Source organism: Erythrolamprus reginae, chromosome 1 (assembly GCF_031021105.1).
Source record: "Erythrolamprus reginae isolate rEryReg1 chromosome 1, rEryReg1.hap1, whole genome shotgun sequence".
In the NCBI taxonomy this organism is placed as follows: domain Eukaryota; kingdom Metazoa; phylum Chordata; class Lepidosauria; order Squamata; family Dipsadidae; genus Erythrolamprus; species Erythrolamprus reginae.
The window spans coordinates 311,768,333-311,782,100 of record NC_091950.1 but is presented as its reverse complement, the minus strand read 5'-3'; the positions used below and the strand labels follow the sequence as shown (position 1 = coordinate 311,782,100).

Below are 13,768 nucleotides of genomic sequence, written 5' to 3'. Positions count from 1 at the left end.
TATTCTCTAGATAATAATAATAATAATAATAATAATAATAATAATAATAATAATAACAATAACAGCAACAGCAGCAACAACAGCAGCAGCAACAACAACAACAAGAACAACAGAGTTAGAAGGTACCTTGGAGGTCTTCTAGTCCAACCCCTTGCTTAGGCAGGAAACCCTACACCTGTTCAGACAAATGGTTATCCAACATCTTCTTTAAAACTTCCAGTGTTGGAGCATTCATAACTTCTGGAAGCAAGCTGTTTTTTTACAGATTAATTGTTCTATCAGTCAGGAAATTTCTCCTTAGTTCTAGGTCGATTCCTTCCTTAATTAGTTTCCACTAGTTGCTTCTTGTTCTACCCTTAGGTGCTTTGGAGAATAGGTTGACTCTCTCTTCTTTGTGGCAACCCCTGAGATATTGGAACACTGCTATCATGTTTCCCTTTTCCTTCTTTTCATTAAACTTGACATACTCTGTTTCTGCATTCCTTCTTCATATGTTTTAGCCTCCAATCTCCTAATCATCTTTGTTGTTCTCTGTACTTTTTCTAGAGTTTCAACATCCTTTTTACATAGTTAAGATATAGAATTTTATATGATTTGAAAAATTTGTTTCATATTTGAAATTTCCATACATTTGTTATTCTGTAAAATGTAGTAGCCAGAACTGTATCGAATCTATTCCTTCAAAACATACCTTAACATTCTACAGTATCTGTAAATATGAAGAGCCAAGTGGAGACTTTGTAAACATATAGACTAAATTTTAGTATCAACACTTTGGATTGTATCTTTGTATCTTTGGCAGAATGCAAGAATGCCCATGTAGCATATCCCTGCAATTTATTAAACTAGCTGCATCTTTGACCAGTGACTGAAATATTTATGGAATGTTGTTGTTGTTGTTGTTGTTGTTGTTGTTGTTATTATTATTATTATTATTATTATTATTATTATTATTATTATTATTAGTTGAAAAATGTTTTGCTGAATTTGTGACTTACAGATTTGAGGATTAGAAAGAGTAATTTATAGAAAGAAGAAAATTGTATGTAACTTTGGAGACAGGGTGAAATATAAATGCATTTATAACCACTACCAAAAAGGTTGGAAGTTGTTTCTTTATAATCTTCCTTCCTTCCTTCCTTCCTTCCTTCCTTCCTTCCTTCCTTCCTTCCTTCCTTCCTTCCTTCTAGTTTTTCTTATTCACTGTCCTTTCTTATTTTCTTAGCTTCTTTGCTAATATCTGTATTGTTTTTATCTTCTTAAAGGTTTCTTCACTAAAATTATATATATATATATATATATATATATATATATATATATATATATATATATATATATATATATATATATGCCACATATTTTTTGCTGAATTTGAAAATTAATGTATATACATATACATATACATACATACATACATACATACATACATACATACATACATACATGTCAAATATTTTTTTAGCTGGAATTTTAAAATTAAGGGAGACTAGGATGGTCCCATTTCGGCCTTGTTCTGGCCTCATCAGCTAGCCACACCCTTCCTTACTGGGATTCGATCCGGTGGACTCTATATATAAAACAGCTGCTGCTTTTTCTAATATTACACTGCTATTTTTTTGTTGTAGCATGATCCTGGGAATGGGGTGGGGAGAGAAATGTTAGGCTGATTTCAAACAAATTACTTTTGTACCCCTCTGTTCTCTTCTGAAGCAGCTTTTGGCTTCAAATGCTGACCAGTCATAGTCCATGTGTTCTGCTAATATTGAATGTGTTCTGTCGTTGGTCTTTTCCAGGCTCTTGATGCTGAGAAGCCAACTGGGATCCATGTCTTTGCTGTTCTTCTTCATGCACATCTTGCTGGCAGAGCATTGAGGATGCGCCATTTCCGCAAAGGCAGTGAACTACAACTGCTGGCTTATGATGATGAATTTGACTTTAACTTCCAGGAATTTCAGTACTTGAAAGAAGAAAGGACCATCTTGCCTGTACGATGTTTGTTTCCTGTTTTTTCCCTAGCTTTATTGTTATTTTTCTGTTTCTTCAGGCCAAATTGTCATTATTTTAGATTATTTTGGGGTTCAAAGTTTCAAATACCCATATTCATTCTTGTGTGACATATATATATATTTACCCTTTCTGAGAGAAAAAAGAACTGAAGAAGGATCAGAACTAAAGGACAAGTGGACAACTTCTTTCATCTATTATGAATATGATCTAGCAGGAAATTAAAAGTTCATATGCTTATATGTACTTCATTTCCCCCGACAATGTTTTTAATCTAATTTTTTTAAAGGATATATTTCTCTTTGGGGTATTTTCTGTTTTCATTACTGCTAACAGTTTTTATTTGCTTGGTAAGTAAAATGTGAAGAAGAGACAGAAATCTCCTCCTCACATCAATCTGTACTTTATAATCCAAATCTTACAATCTTGCAACCATGCTATTGATATGAACCAAGAATATTAATTATTGCTTCAAAAACCATTAATCCCAAAAAATTATTTAGAAGCAAGATTTTTTTTAAAAAAAATACTTGTATTTAGTGATGATAGAATTTTATTTCTGAAATTAAAGATATTGAATCAGCCCAAAATTTATGTTGCAAAGGGAGGCATTTTTAAAATGAGTTTTGCCCCAATTTGCAACCTTTCTTGCCATGGTTCTTAAGTTAATCTCTGCCGTTGTTAAGTTAGCAACAAGGGTGTTAAATGAAATTGGCTCTTCCATAGACTTTACTTGTCAGAAGTCACAAAAGGTGATCATGCGACCTCTGCAACCATCAAAAGATATTACCAAGCAGCCAAATTTTGAACATGTGACCATAGATACATTGCAATGGTCATTAAGTGTGAAAAATGGTCATTTTTCAGTGTCATTGTAACGTTGAATGGTTACTAAACAGAAAGTTGTAAATCAAGGACTATCTATATTCTAGAAAGTATAATAGGAGGCAGTCTGTCAAGGGTGCTTTAATTTGTATTTGATGCCCTAAATAACTTTCTAAGGCAGGGGTGTTAAACTCATGGCCCACAGGCCAGATACATCATGCACTGGCCACGTCAATATCCACATCCACTCCCAATTTAACAAAGGGGAGGGGAGTTTTAATACATGGCATGATGACTCCATGATGACACAAGTTTGATATCTGTGTTCTAAGGGATAAAACTTGCACTGTAATGTCATGATGCAAACTCCAAACCCCCCCCCAATCACCTTTTTGCCCTCCCCAGCCTCCAGGAGCACTTTGCAGACCTCCCAAACCCTCTGCATGTCCTATTTTTGCAAAAAATAAAGTGGGTATTTTGGAGATCAAAAATAGCTGTATTCGGCACCAACATTTCCACTCTCTTTTTTGGAGAGGGGAGTGTGTCTCATACTCTGAAAAATATGGTATAGGAAATAGTTTGACCATGTATGTATGCTTAAATTACAATGACACAAATGTGTAAGAGTGTATTTCTTGATATTGCATTTCAGGGAGATAATTTAGTCACTGAATGTCACTACAGCACCCTTAATCGATCGGATATGACTTGGGTAAGACATTTTATGACCTGGCTTGATGTGGAATGAAAATAGAGTAAAATTAACATGGTTTAAAGTACAGTAAATGTTGGATATTGTTAACATGTAAGCATTATTATTAAGAAATAAGATTGATTTTTATGTAAATTTAGAACTGTTTCATTTCATCCAGGTCAACAGTAGCATGGCAAATCCCTCAACTACTGGAGACTTTAGGAGTAGCCCCTTCAAATAATTGAGAAAGATGCCTACAATGCCAAATTAATTGGGAAAATTTTCATGAAACAAAATCAAATAAATGAGCCACTAAACCAGTACTTCTCAATCTTTACAACTTTAAGATGTGTGGATTTCAACTTCCAAAATTCCCTAGCCAGCATGCACTAGAAACATAACACTAGACTCAAATTGGATTGCAATTTTACTGGAAGTTAATATTCTTTTCAATAAGTGAAAGATGAACATTGTGATTTTTGGATTTTTTTAATCATTATTCACCATGCTCAAAATTTGAGTTTGCTTCCACATTAAGGGTTCTAAATTTTAAGGCAGGGATTATTAATTGGACTTTTATTTATTAATTGGACTTTTATGCCTCCCCTCTCCAAGGACTTGGGACAGAAGGATTCCATGCTGTCTTACACAATCTCAGTTTAAAAGGAATGTTAAAACAAAAGCTTTATTTCCATTCAAATAATGCACATATAAACTTTAAGAAAGCAAAACAAGATTTCTGTACAGATAATACCTGCTTGTTTCTCTGTAAGGTGCTTCCCATCTCTCATAATTCCTTTTACATTAAAAAATGTCACCAACTGAATCTGAGAATTACAACTGTGCAAGCTAAGCAAAACTTATTTCAAATGTTGGTAAAAGTATTATACTATATAGTTTTTCATGCAGGCAGAAACTAAATCTTCAGAGTATCAGGAAGTTACTGACTATATTAAAATTAGCTTCTTTTAATCACATATAATTTCATATTATTCTTAATTGTGTTTTATTTTTGTGTAACTGTCCAATGCTGATGCTGTTCTTTCCTTGGCTGCCATTTTAGATGTATGACATTTGATCATAGTGATAATAGCTGCACTCACAGTTGAATGCAGATAATTGTAAGAGGCAGCATAAGGTAGTTTTAGGCCTGAGTTCATAAGCAGTTTCTGAAATCTGCATTGGTGATTTGTTTTTCTGTTCCTAGGGTGGTTTTAGCACCAGAAATGAAATGTGCCTATCCTATCTTTTATATTATCCAAAAATAAACCTTACTCGATGTGAAAGTATTCCTGACTTAATGGAGCAACTCCAGTTCATTGGTGTTAAACAAATTTACAGACCAGTGAGGTAAGTAAGCACGAATCCCAGTGGCTGGTTAGGTCCCAAAGAGTTGGTCTTCTCCGGGTCCCGTCGAATAAACAATGTCGTCTGGCGGGACCCAGGGGAAGAGCCTTCTCTGTGGCGGCTCCGACCCTCTGGAATCAACTCCCCCCAGAGATTAGGACTGCCCCCAACCTCCTTGCCTTTCGTAAACTCCTTAAAACCCACCTCTGTAGTCAGGCTTGGGGGAACTGAGACATCCCCCCCTTGCCTATGTAATTTTGTGCATGATATAACTGTGTGTACGTATTCTATCTATTGGGTTTTTTTTTCTTTTTAGACTTTGTAATGTAAAACTGTTATTTTAGATTTAAATTATTAGATTTGTTACCATGTATTGTTTTTATCACTGTTGTGAGCTGCCCCGAGTTTACAGTGAGGGGCGGCATACAAATCAAAAAATAAATAAATAAATAAACAAACAAACAAACAAACAAAGAAAGAAACAAACAAATAAACAAATAAATAAATAAACAAATAAATAAAATAAAATAATAGTAGTAGTAATAATAATAATAATAATAATAATAATAATAATACAGAACTTATACTTGTACTCACTGTCATTTGAATAAATGCTGAAAATTGTTCTTGATATTACTTTCTAAGAAGGATTATACCACAAATGTATTGTATTTATTAAAAGATAATAGTCTATCTTTAAGAAAGCTAATTGGTGGCTTTTCATAATAAAATTTTGGGGGGGACATAACATTTAGCAGTAGCATTTAGACTTATATACCACTCCATTGTGCTTTTACAACCCTCTCTAAGCTGTTTACAGAATCAGTATATTGCCCCCAACAATCTGGGTCCTCATTTTACCCACCTTGGAAGGATGGAATCCTCTGGTCATGGCCCTCAATCACAGTTTGTGCATCTGTGCCATAAGCCAGGGGTGAGGAAGACAAACCGTAGGGACTGGGCATCTCATTAATCAAGTAGCTTCCTGAAGGGTTAGGAACAGACCTCATTCTGATTCTGATGAATGGGCTATAAAAAGACGTTCACTTTGGAACAGGCTCAGAATGGAAACAATATGCATAATAGGCTGGTATGTTTGTTGAATGGCTCTGGTCTATTCTGAATCAAGCCAGAGGACGTATATCCATCAGGATTTATCTATATAATACATGTTGGCTAGATTACATGATGAAAGTTTCTAGTAGCTGCAGCAGTATGAAGCTCAGCAGTCCTTCTTTAACTATTTAAAGTTTTGATGTTTTTATGTCTCAGAATAAAATATAATGTTGACTCTTACAGCTGTTTTTATATTACTCTTCCCAAGAGCTTGGTATTACAAACTGATCAGCACAGAGTCTTTCAGAGAGCTGCATCCTCAGAGAATAATACTTGCAAACTTTTTCTGCCGTTTTATAATCTCTCCTGACAGCTAAAGGAAAAAAAACACATGTTCTGATTTAGAGCCTACAATTAATCTTTCTAATCCCTGCAAGTAGACAGGGTAATAAGTGAATCGCTCTCCAAAAGGAACATTTATACCATTGTTAACAAAAATGCACATTTGACCCATGAAAAGACAAATGGTCTAGGGAGTTCAAAAAAAGGAAATGTTGCTTTTAAGATAAATTTTAAAAATTAGTAATAGTTTAAGCTTGCACTCCTCCAAAGTTCATGAGTTGCAGTTAAAGTAAAGCTTAATGCTTTGATTTTATTTTATGATATGTTTGTATATTTATTTTATTAAGTAATTTACTCAGCAAAAAAAAAAAGTACAATCTATCCACAGGTAATTGAGGTCTATATAAATGTACTTTTTAAATGATAATGATGATGATTAATAATAATCATAATAATAATCATAATAATAATCATAATAATAATCATAATAATAATAATATAAAATAAATAAATAAATAATAAGCCTGAAAAAGTGGTCAAAAATGAGCAAGCAAAACTACTGTGGGACCTCCGACTTCAGACTGACCGAATTCTGAAGCATAACACACCAGACATCCTGATTGTGGAGAAAAAGAAAGAATGGATCATCGACATCACAATCCCAGGAGACAGCAGAATTGAGGAGAAGCAGCTAGAGAAATTAGTGAAATACGAAGATCTAAAAATTGAGGTGCAACGACTCTGGCATAAGCCAGTGAAAGTGGTCCCAGTGGTACTTGGCATGCTGGGCGCAGTACCAAAGGATCTCAGCGGACATTTGAAAACCATTGGAATTGACAAAATCTCCATCTGTCAATTGCAAAAGGCCACTTTACTGGGATTGGCAAACATAATTCGCCACTACATCACACAGTCCTAGGTGCTTGGGAAGCACTTGACTGGTGATGAAATACGAAATCCAGCATAGTGATCTCGTTTGCTGTGTTGTATTGACATAATAATAATAATAATAATAATAATAATAATAATAATAATAATAATAATAATAATAATAATAATAATGTGTTAACTTGATAAATTCTATCTAGATTTTTTTCCAAATATTTGTTTTACTGTGCAAGGTTTTTATCACTCTTTTTGCTTATTGGGTACTATTTCCTGTTTAGCTTTTTTGCTCTTTTCTTTTCTTTCCTTCCCTTTTCTTTTCCTCTCTCTGTCTTCCTGCAATATCATACAACGTGATAGTACCGTGGTCCATTGACTTTCGCGGAGGATACGTTCCAAGACCGCCCGCGAAAGTCAAATTTCCATGAAGTAGAGACGCTCCCTCCCTCCCTTCCTTCCTCCCCCTCCCTCCTCCATTCCTGGTTTTACTTATCCCCAGAACCCACAGGGGCAACAGGGCGGCAAGCTGGGGGCTTTGCTGCGTGGTGGTGGGTGGCAGTAAGGCTCAGCTTCAAGTGGAGCATACTAACACTCCGAGAATTAAAGGGGAGGGATTGGGAGGCTGGGGCGGAAGCAGAGCTTTTATTTAAAGAAGCAGGACGGCTGGGGTGGGGGGATGAGGAGAGTTAAATCACACAGTATTGTACATTGGGCCATGGATTTTTTAATTAATATTTTTTGAAAACTCGTGGTATAGCCTTTCCATGACTGTCGGACCCGTGAAAGTCAAGGGACCACTGTATACATTATGATATGAGATTTCTGAGTAGATATGTACAGTATAGGACTATTTTTGGTAAAGGATTTGCATAACTCCTACTGCTAATAGATTATTTTTGGAAGGGGAAGAAATAGTAGGTTAATTATGCTTCAACTTAAAAATATTTATTTACTTAGATAAATGAAAATGAATGTTCTTCATAATCTGAATAAATCTGGGGCTATGCCCAATACGCATATTATAGCTTGTGTATACTTTTCCCTTCTTGATTCTCCTGTATATTTAGCAAACCTATTTCTAAGGGATTCATTCTCCAATCCACTAGGAAGAGAAACTTAAAAGGGGGAAGATTGCAGTCACCTCTTGAACAGTATAAATATCTCAGTATCAGTTTGAAACGTATTTTTCTTTTTATATGTAGAACCTGGCCATTCATCATCAAAAGTCCAAAACAATACAAAAATCTGTCTTTCGTGGATGCAATGAACAAATTCAAATGGTCCAGAGAACAAGGTCACGCCTATAATGACTATGTTCTTAAGTTACCATTAAATGTAAGGTGTACCAAGACAGAAAATGCAGAGTGGACTGTAAGTTGATTTCTCTGTTTTCCTTTGTGATTGTAAGATCATTTGCATGGATTGTAGGACATGTATATTCTAAAAAAGCCCTGTTAAAAAGATGAATTAACAGTTTTATTTAAACCATTCAAAATAAAGGCTGTACCATAGTAACAATTGTGCATATTTTAAAGACAGAATAATGTAGATGAAACTGTAATGTTGTTTGAAAACTCATGTGTGGGAAATTAAGTAGATCATAATAAGATATGTGAACCTAAAAAAAATGTATCAAAGATCAAGATAATTCTGTTTGACATGCAAAACTGAGTCAATGATTTATGTTATATTTAATTAATGGAACGATAGAGCTCATAGATGAATGCTATATTTTGATAGACTGTTTGCCACAGATGATGAAACAGACAGAGAAATGCAAATAGTGGTAAAAATGTAACGGGCAATATGTGGCTTATAATCTGCAGTATGAATGTCTGTTAAAACAGAAGCAAAAATATCTATGGATAATTCTGCCCATTTCTGCCGATTTTGTTATATAGAAATGAAAGCAGGGAGAGTGGCATCTCGAAGCTTTTGTCTCTTTAAGCACCAGCAGTGAAGGAAAGCTCAGCACTGCCTGAGGCAATTACTATTAGGATTTTTTTCCTTGAAGTCCCACTGAAATCGATTTCCTTGTAATTTAAAGGTGCTCTCTCTTGTCCAGTCTTCTGGACAGTTTCTGCTCTGTTGGTCTTCTGAAAACCAGTCCTTCAGATAGTTGAAGACAGGCGTCATCTCTCTCCAAAGCCTTAATGCCTTAATACCTTCAGCTGTTACTTTCAAGTAAAGGAATAGGGCTTCACTTGCCTTCCTATGCTTGCCTTGCAGTAGATTTTATCTTTGCTGCAATTGTTTAATTTGTTTGTTTGTTTGCTTTGTCAAATACATATTGGTGGTATATAAAGATATAATAATGTTTATATACATGATGCTAGTAAGAGTGAAACTTTAGGACAGGGGACAGAAGGCACGTCGGTGCACTTATGCACACCCCTTACTGACCTCTTAGGAATCGGGAGAGGCCAACAGTGGATAGCCTAAGGGTATAGTTTTGGTGGTTAGGTGATGATACTACAGAGTCAGGTAGTGAGTTCCATGCATCAACTACTCGGTTACTAAAGTTGTACTTCCTGCAGTTGAGTTTGGTGTGGTTTACTTTAAGTGTGTATCTGTTGTGTGCTTGTGTGTTGTTGTGATTGAAGCTGAAGTAGTCGTTGACAGGAAGGATGTTGTAGCAGATGATTTTATGGGCCATGCTTAGGTCGTGTTTAAGGCGATGTAGTCCTAAGCTTTCTATACCTAGGATTGTAAGTCTAGTTGCATAGAGTATTCTGTTGCAAGTAGAGGAGTGGAGGGCTCTTCTAGTAAAGTAACTCTGGATATTTTCTAGAGTATGTCCAAAAAGCAGTGGGGGTTCCAGACAGAAGAGATGAGATTTTAATTTGATAGCATTAATCATATTGAAAAATTTTAACAATGATGAAACATTGCTATGTATTCTTTTGTTTTTATATTATTTGATTGTTGATATTTATAGGGATAATGCCTACCTGAAAAATGTAGCATAAATGTATTTGAACAGAGTGAAACTAAATTCAAACTAGTCATGTGTCAAAATAAGTAGATAATTCATTTCATTTATATTTCAGATTCATGGAATGATGGCTTTACCACCTGAAATTGAAAGACCTTATACCACAGAGCCAATTATATGTAGCTCATCTTCCTGGTTAAATGCCAATTTATTTTTAACTGTGTTGATTGTAGTGCATATCTCAGCCATTGCTTCAAGGAATCACGAATCTTTTGTACAATTGTAGATTATTTTCACTTATCTGTGCCATGCAAGTCCTCAAATGTTTGCACTGTTACTCTTGTAGATTTATTTTTTTTACATAGTAATAAACTAATTTTTTAAAAAATACTGTGTTCATTTCATTTGAAACAAAACATTACAAAAATATAGCCTTTTATGTATATAAGGTCCACTGGTTTGCCATATCCAGCTAAACTAGTCAATATATAGTTTCATTTGTTTTATTCTGGCATATCACTTTATGATTCTAAAAGCTGCTCTGTATTTAGATATCAAGGAAATAAACTAAACTTTGTCTATGTAACCTTATTAATCATGAAGTCTGTTCTTATTTTGCCTCTGCTTTTGAGACCTACAAGTTACAAAATGACATAAGGTTGTATTATGTCAGGCCAATAGAAGTCAAAAATAGTTCTGGAAATTGATCTTTACAAAGTTCCTGTGCTCTAGATGCCTGAAATACACACATTTGAAAGGCCTTTGTTCACCGTCTGAACTGAGGCTCCTATGTCTCTCTGAAATCTCTGTTCCTTAGATTAGTCATGTACCCTGTTTTTTTCCACAATAAGACATCCCCTGATAATAAGCCCAATCGGGCTTTTGAGTGCATGGCAATAAGGTCAAGCACTTATTTCAGGGTTCAAAAAACTATAAGACAGGATCTTATTTTTGGGGAAACACAATAGTATGACTTCATAATTGTTATTTAGGAAAACGTATTAGGTTCTGTATAGGTTAAGTGGCTAAGCTTAATATTTTAAGCACTTTATGGCTTTTAAAGCTGGTACTCTTGTAAATAATGAACTATGACATAGTATAAATAAAACTAATTGTTGTGTCACTCCAAAGGAGTTACATCAGGGAGAGCATACAGTGGTACCTCTACTTACAAACTTAATTCGTTCCGTGACCAAGTTCTTAAGTAGAAAGTTTGTAAGGAGAAGCAATTTTTCCCGTAGAATCAATGTAAAAGCAATGTAAAAGTAAAATAATGTGTGCGATTGGGGAAACCACTGGGACGGTGGAGAGGACCTGTTTCCTCTCAGGAGATTTCTAGAGAAGCCCCATGGAGGCTTCTCCCTGCCTTTTCTGGCCCTGTTTCCTCCCAGGAGATTCCTAGAGAAGCCCCACGGAGGCTTCTCCCCACCTTTTCTGGCCCTGTTTCCTCCTAGGAAATTCCTAGAGAGGCCCCACAGATGCTTCTCCCCGCCTTTTCCGGCCCTGTTTCCTCCCAGGACATTCCTAGAGAGGCCTCACCGAGGCTTCTCCCTGCTTTTCTGGTTACAGTTTCTGAGGCTCGGGTTTGTAAGTGAAAATGGTTCTTGAGAAGAGGCGAAAAAATCTTGAACACCCGGTTCTTATCTAGAAAAGTTTGTAAGTAGAGGTATTCTTAGGTAGAGGTACCACTGTATTTCATTCCTGTATTGTTAATAATAGAGGAAGAACAGAAAGGCTGTACTAAAGTAGCAGTTTTCCCCTTTGTTTTCCTACACTGCATCCAGCAGAGGAAGGAATTGCAACAATCTGACTTTGTACCAGGGGTAAGTTCCACTTATCTTCGCCACTGGTTTGCATTGCAATGTTTTGCGCATGCTCGCTTGGCTCATGTGCATGCAGGCGTCTCCTCATGCGAATTCACGACCCTGCATGTTCAGAAGGTGGTTTCAGCCCAAAGCACAGTTGAGGAGCTGCTCAGCTATGCTTCAGGTGAAGAAATAAAGGTCAGTATTTGTTCTGCAGGGCTCTCTGATAGAAGCCTCCCGAAAATTCAAGGATACAAATTTCAGACACACACACATGTTTGAAAATTCAAAACAATGTTCTTTATCACAAAAGTCAAAATAAACTAAGCACTCTTTTTTGTATTGCAAAGAGCACTCTTCCCAAAACAACCAGATAGTCTGTATAATTTTCCTTAAGCAGTCATTAAGTACTTAGCCAGCAGCTGTAGAGTAACTTCACACCCCTTCTTCTTCCAACGAAACACACTGTTCTGCTTTGGTTTCAAAGGTGTGAAAAAGCAACAAAGTCCAGCACACAAGATTCCTGATGAAACTGCAACAGATATTCTTCCACAATGGCCAAACCTGGCTGCTGCTATTTATAGCAGCAGCCCTAATTACTGGAGCCCCACCCAAACACAGGTGGCCTCCCTTATTTCTTGTAATATGTTCTTACTTGGTGTCTTCTACGCATAATTCTGCGCTTGCGTGGGTCCAACATGTTATCATCTGAAGCTATAGAAGATAAGGAAGATTGACTGCCTTGGCTATGTGCCAAGCCCTCCTCTGCCGAGTCACTCCCACCTTCTTCGTCCGAGGAAACTAAACTCTCAACTGATTCTGTCGGCAATAACACAGGCCTGTGACATGTTGAATTTTCCCCTGCATCCACATCCCTATTCCCTGGGGCAGGAGCTGGGCCAGAGCCAACCACAACAGTATTAATCCAGGGGCGGGGCGGGGAAGGATTTTTTCACAGCAGAGGATGAGGAGAAGCCATAAAAAAAAATCACTGAAAATTCTAAAAAAAAGAAGAAGATGGAAACACATATGGACCGGCACAGACAGAACCAGATCTGTGATGCCATCTTCACATCACCAGCGGGTCGCTAACAGTTCAGGCAATCTGGTCCGAACCAGGAGGAACCCGCCCCCTGCTTTGTACATGATAAAAATATCTCATAGAGATGTGGACTTTGAGTCTTAACCTGCAATCCAATACACAAAGTTGCCTTCACAACAATGGGGGGGGGGGCTATTAGATTTTAAATTATTAATTTCATCCAAGATACTGTACATTGTTCATTATGTGTTGTGAGCTGCCCTAATCCTTGGAGAGGGGCGGCATAGAAGTCCAATAAATAAATATCATATAGAAGGTCAAAATCTACTGTTTTCTAATGTAAGACAGAAAGCAAGTAGCCCTTGACTTATGACCGGTTGTTTTAACTACCGTTCAAAGTTACAACAGCCTCAGAAAAGGTCGTTTATGGCCTGTAAAGTACTTTTGGCCATCCTAAAGCATCACTTTGCCCCTCCTCCTTACATGTTGCATCTATGAGGTGCTGCAAAGTCCCTGAGTGGAACAATGTCTTCAGAGGGACTTAGAGCAACCCAGCCAAGGGGGGTCACTCACGAACGCCAATCCTAGAAAGAAGAAGACTTGGACACATTTTCTCTCTGCGTGATGTGACACAGTATTGAGCTGTGCACCCCTTTTTATTTGGGAGCATATGCATATGGGGATAATTACACGTACATGTCAAGTGATATACAAACATCCAATAACATAACTTCAAACATGACATATCTTTGAGTCCTTCCTTTCCCAGATATCACAAACCAATTTCCTTGAATAATTTCCTTTGAGCAAATGTTTCTCACACCTAATTTCTC

General features: G+C 36.5%; 1 protein-coding gene across 1 annotated transcript in view; it reads left to right on the top strand.

The window, feature by feature from the left end:
- MOXD1 (monooxygenase DBH like 1) overlaps window positions 1-10,679 on the top strand; it is a 47,274-nt gene extending 36,595 nt beyond the window's left edge. The window contains exons 8-12 of the mRNA XM_070733532.1: window positions 1,794-1,985; window positions 3,482-3,541; window positions 4,731-4,873; window positions 8,356-8,524; window positions 10,204-10,679. Coding sequence (XP_070589633.1) covers window positions 1,794-1,985; window positions 3,482-3,541; window positions 4,731-4,873; window positions 8,356-8,524; window positions 10,204-10,374 — 735 coding nt within the window. The 3' untranslated portion in view covers window positions 10,375-10,679. The remainder of the gene's footprint in view (window positions 1-1,793; window positions 1,986-3,481; window positions 3,542-4,730; window positions 4,874-8,355; window positions 8,525-10,203) is intronic.
- Window positions 10,680-13,768: the final 3,089 nt, after the last annotated feature.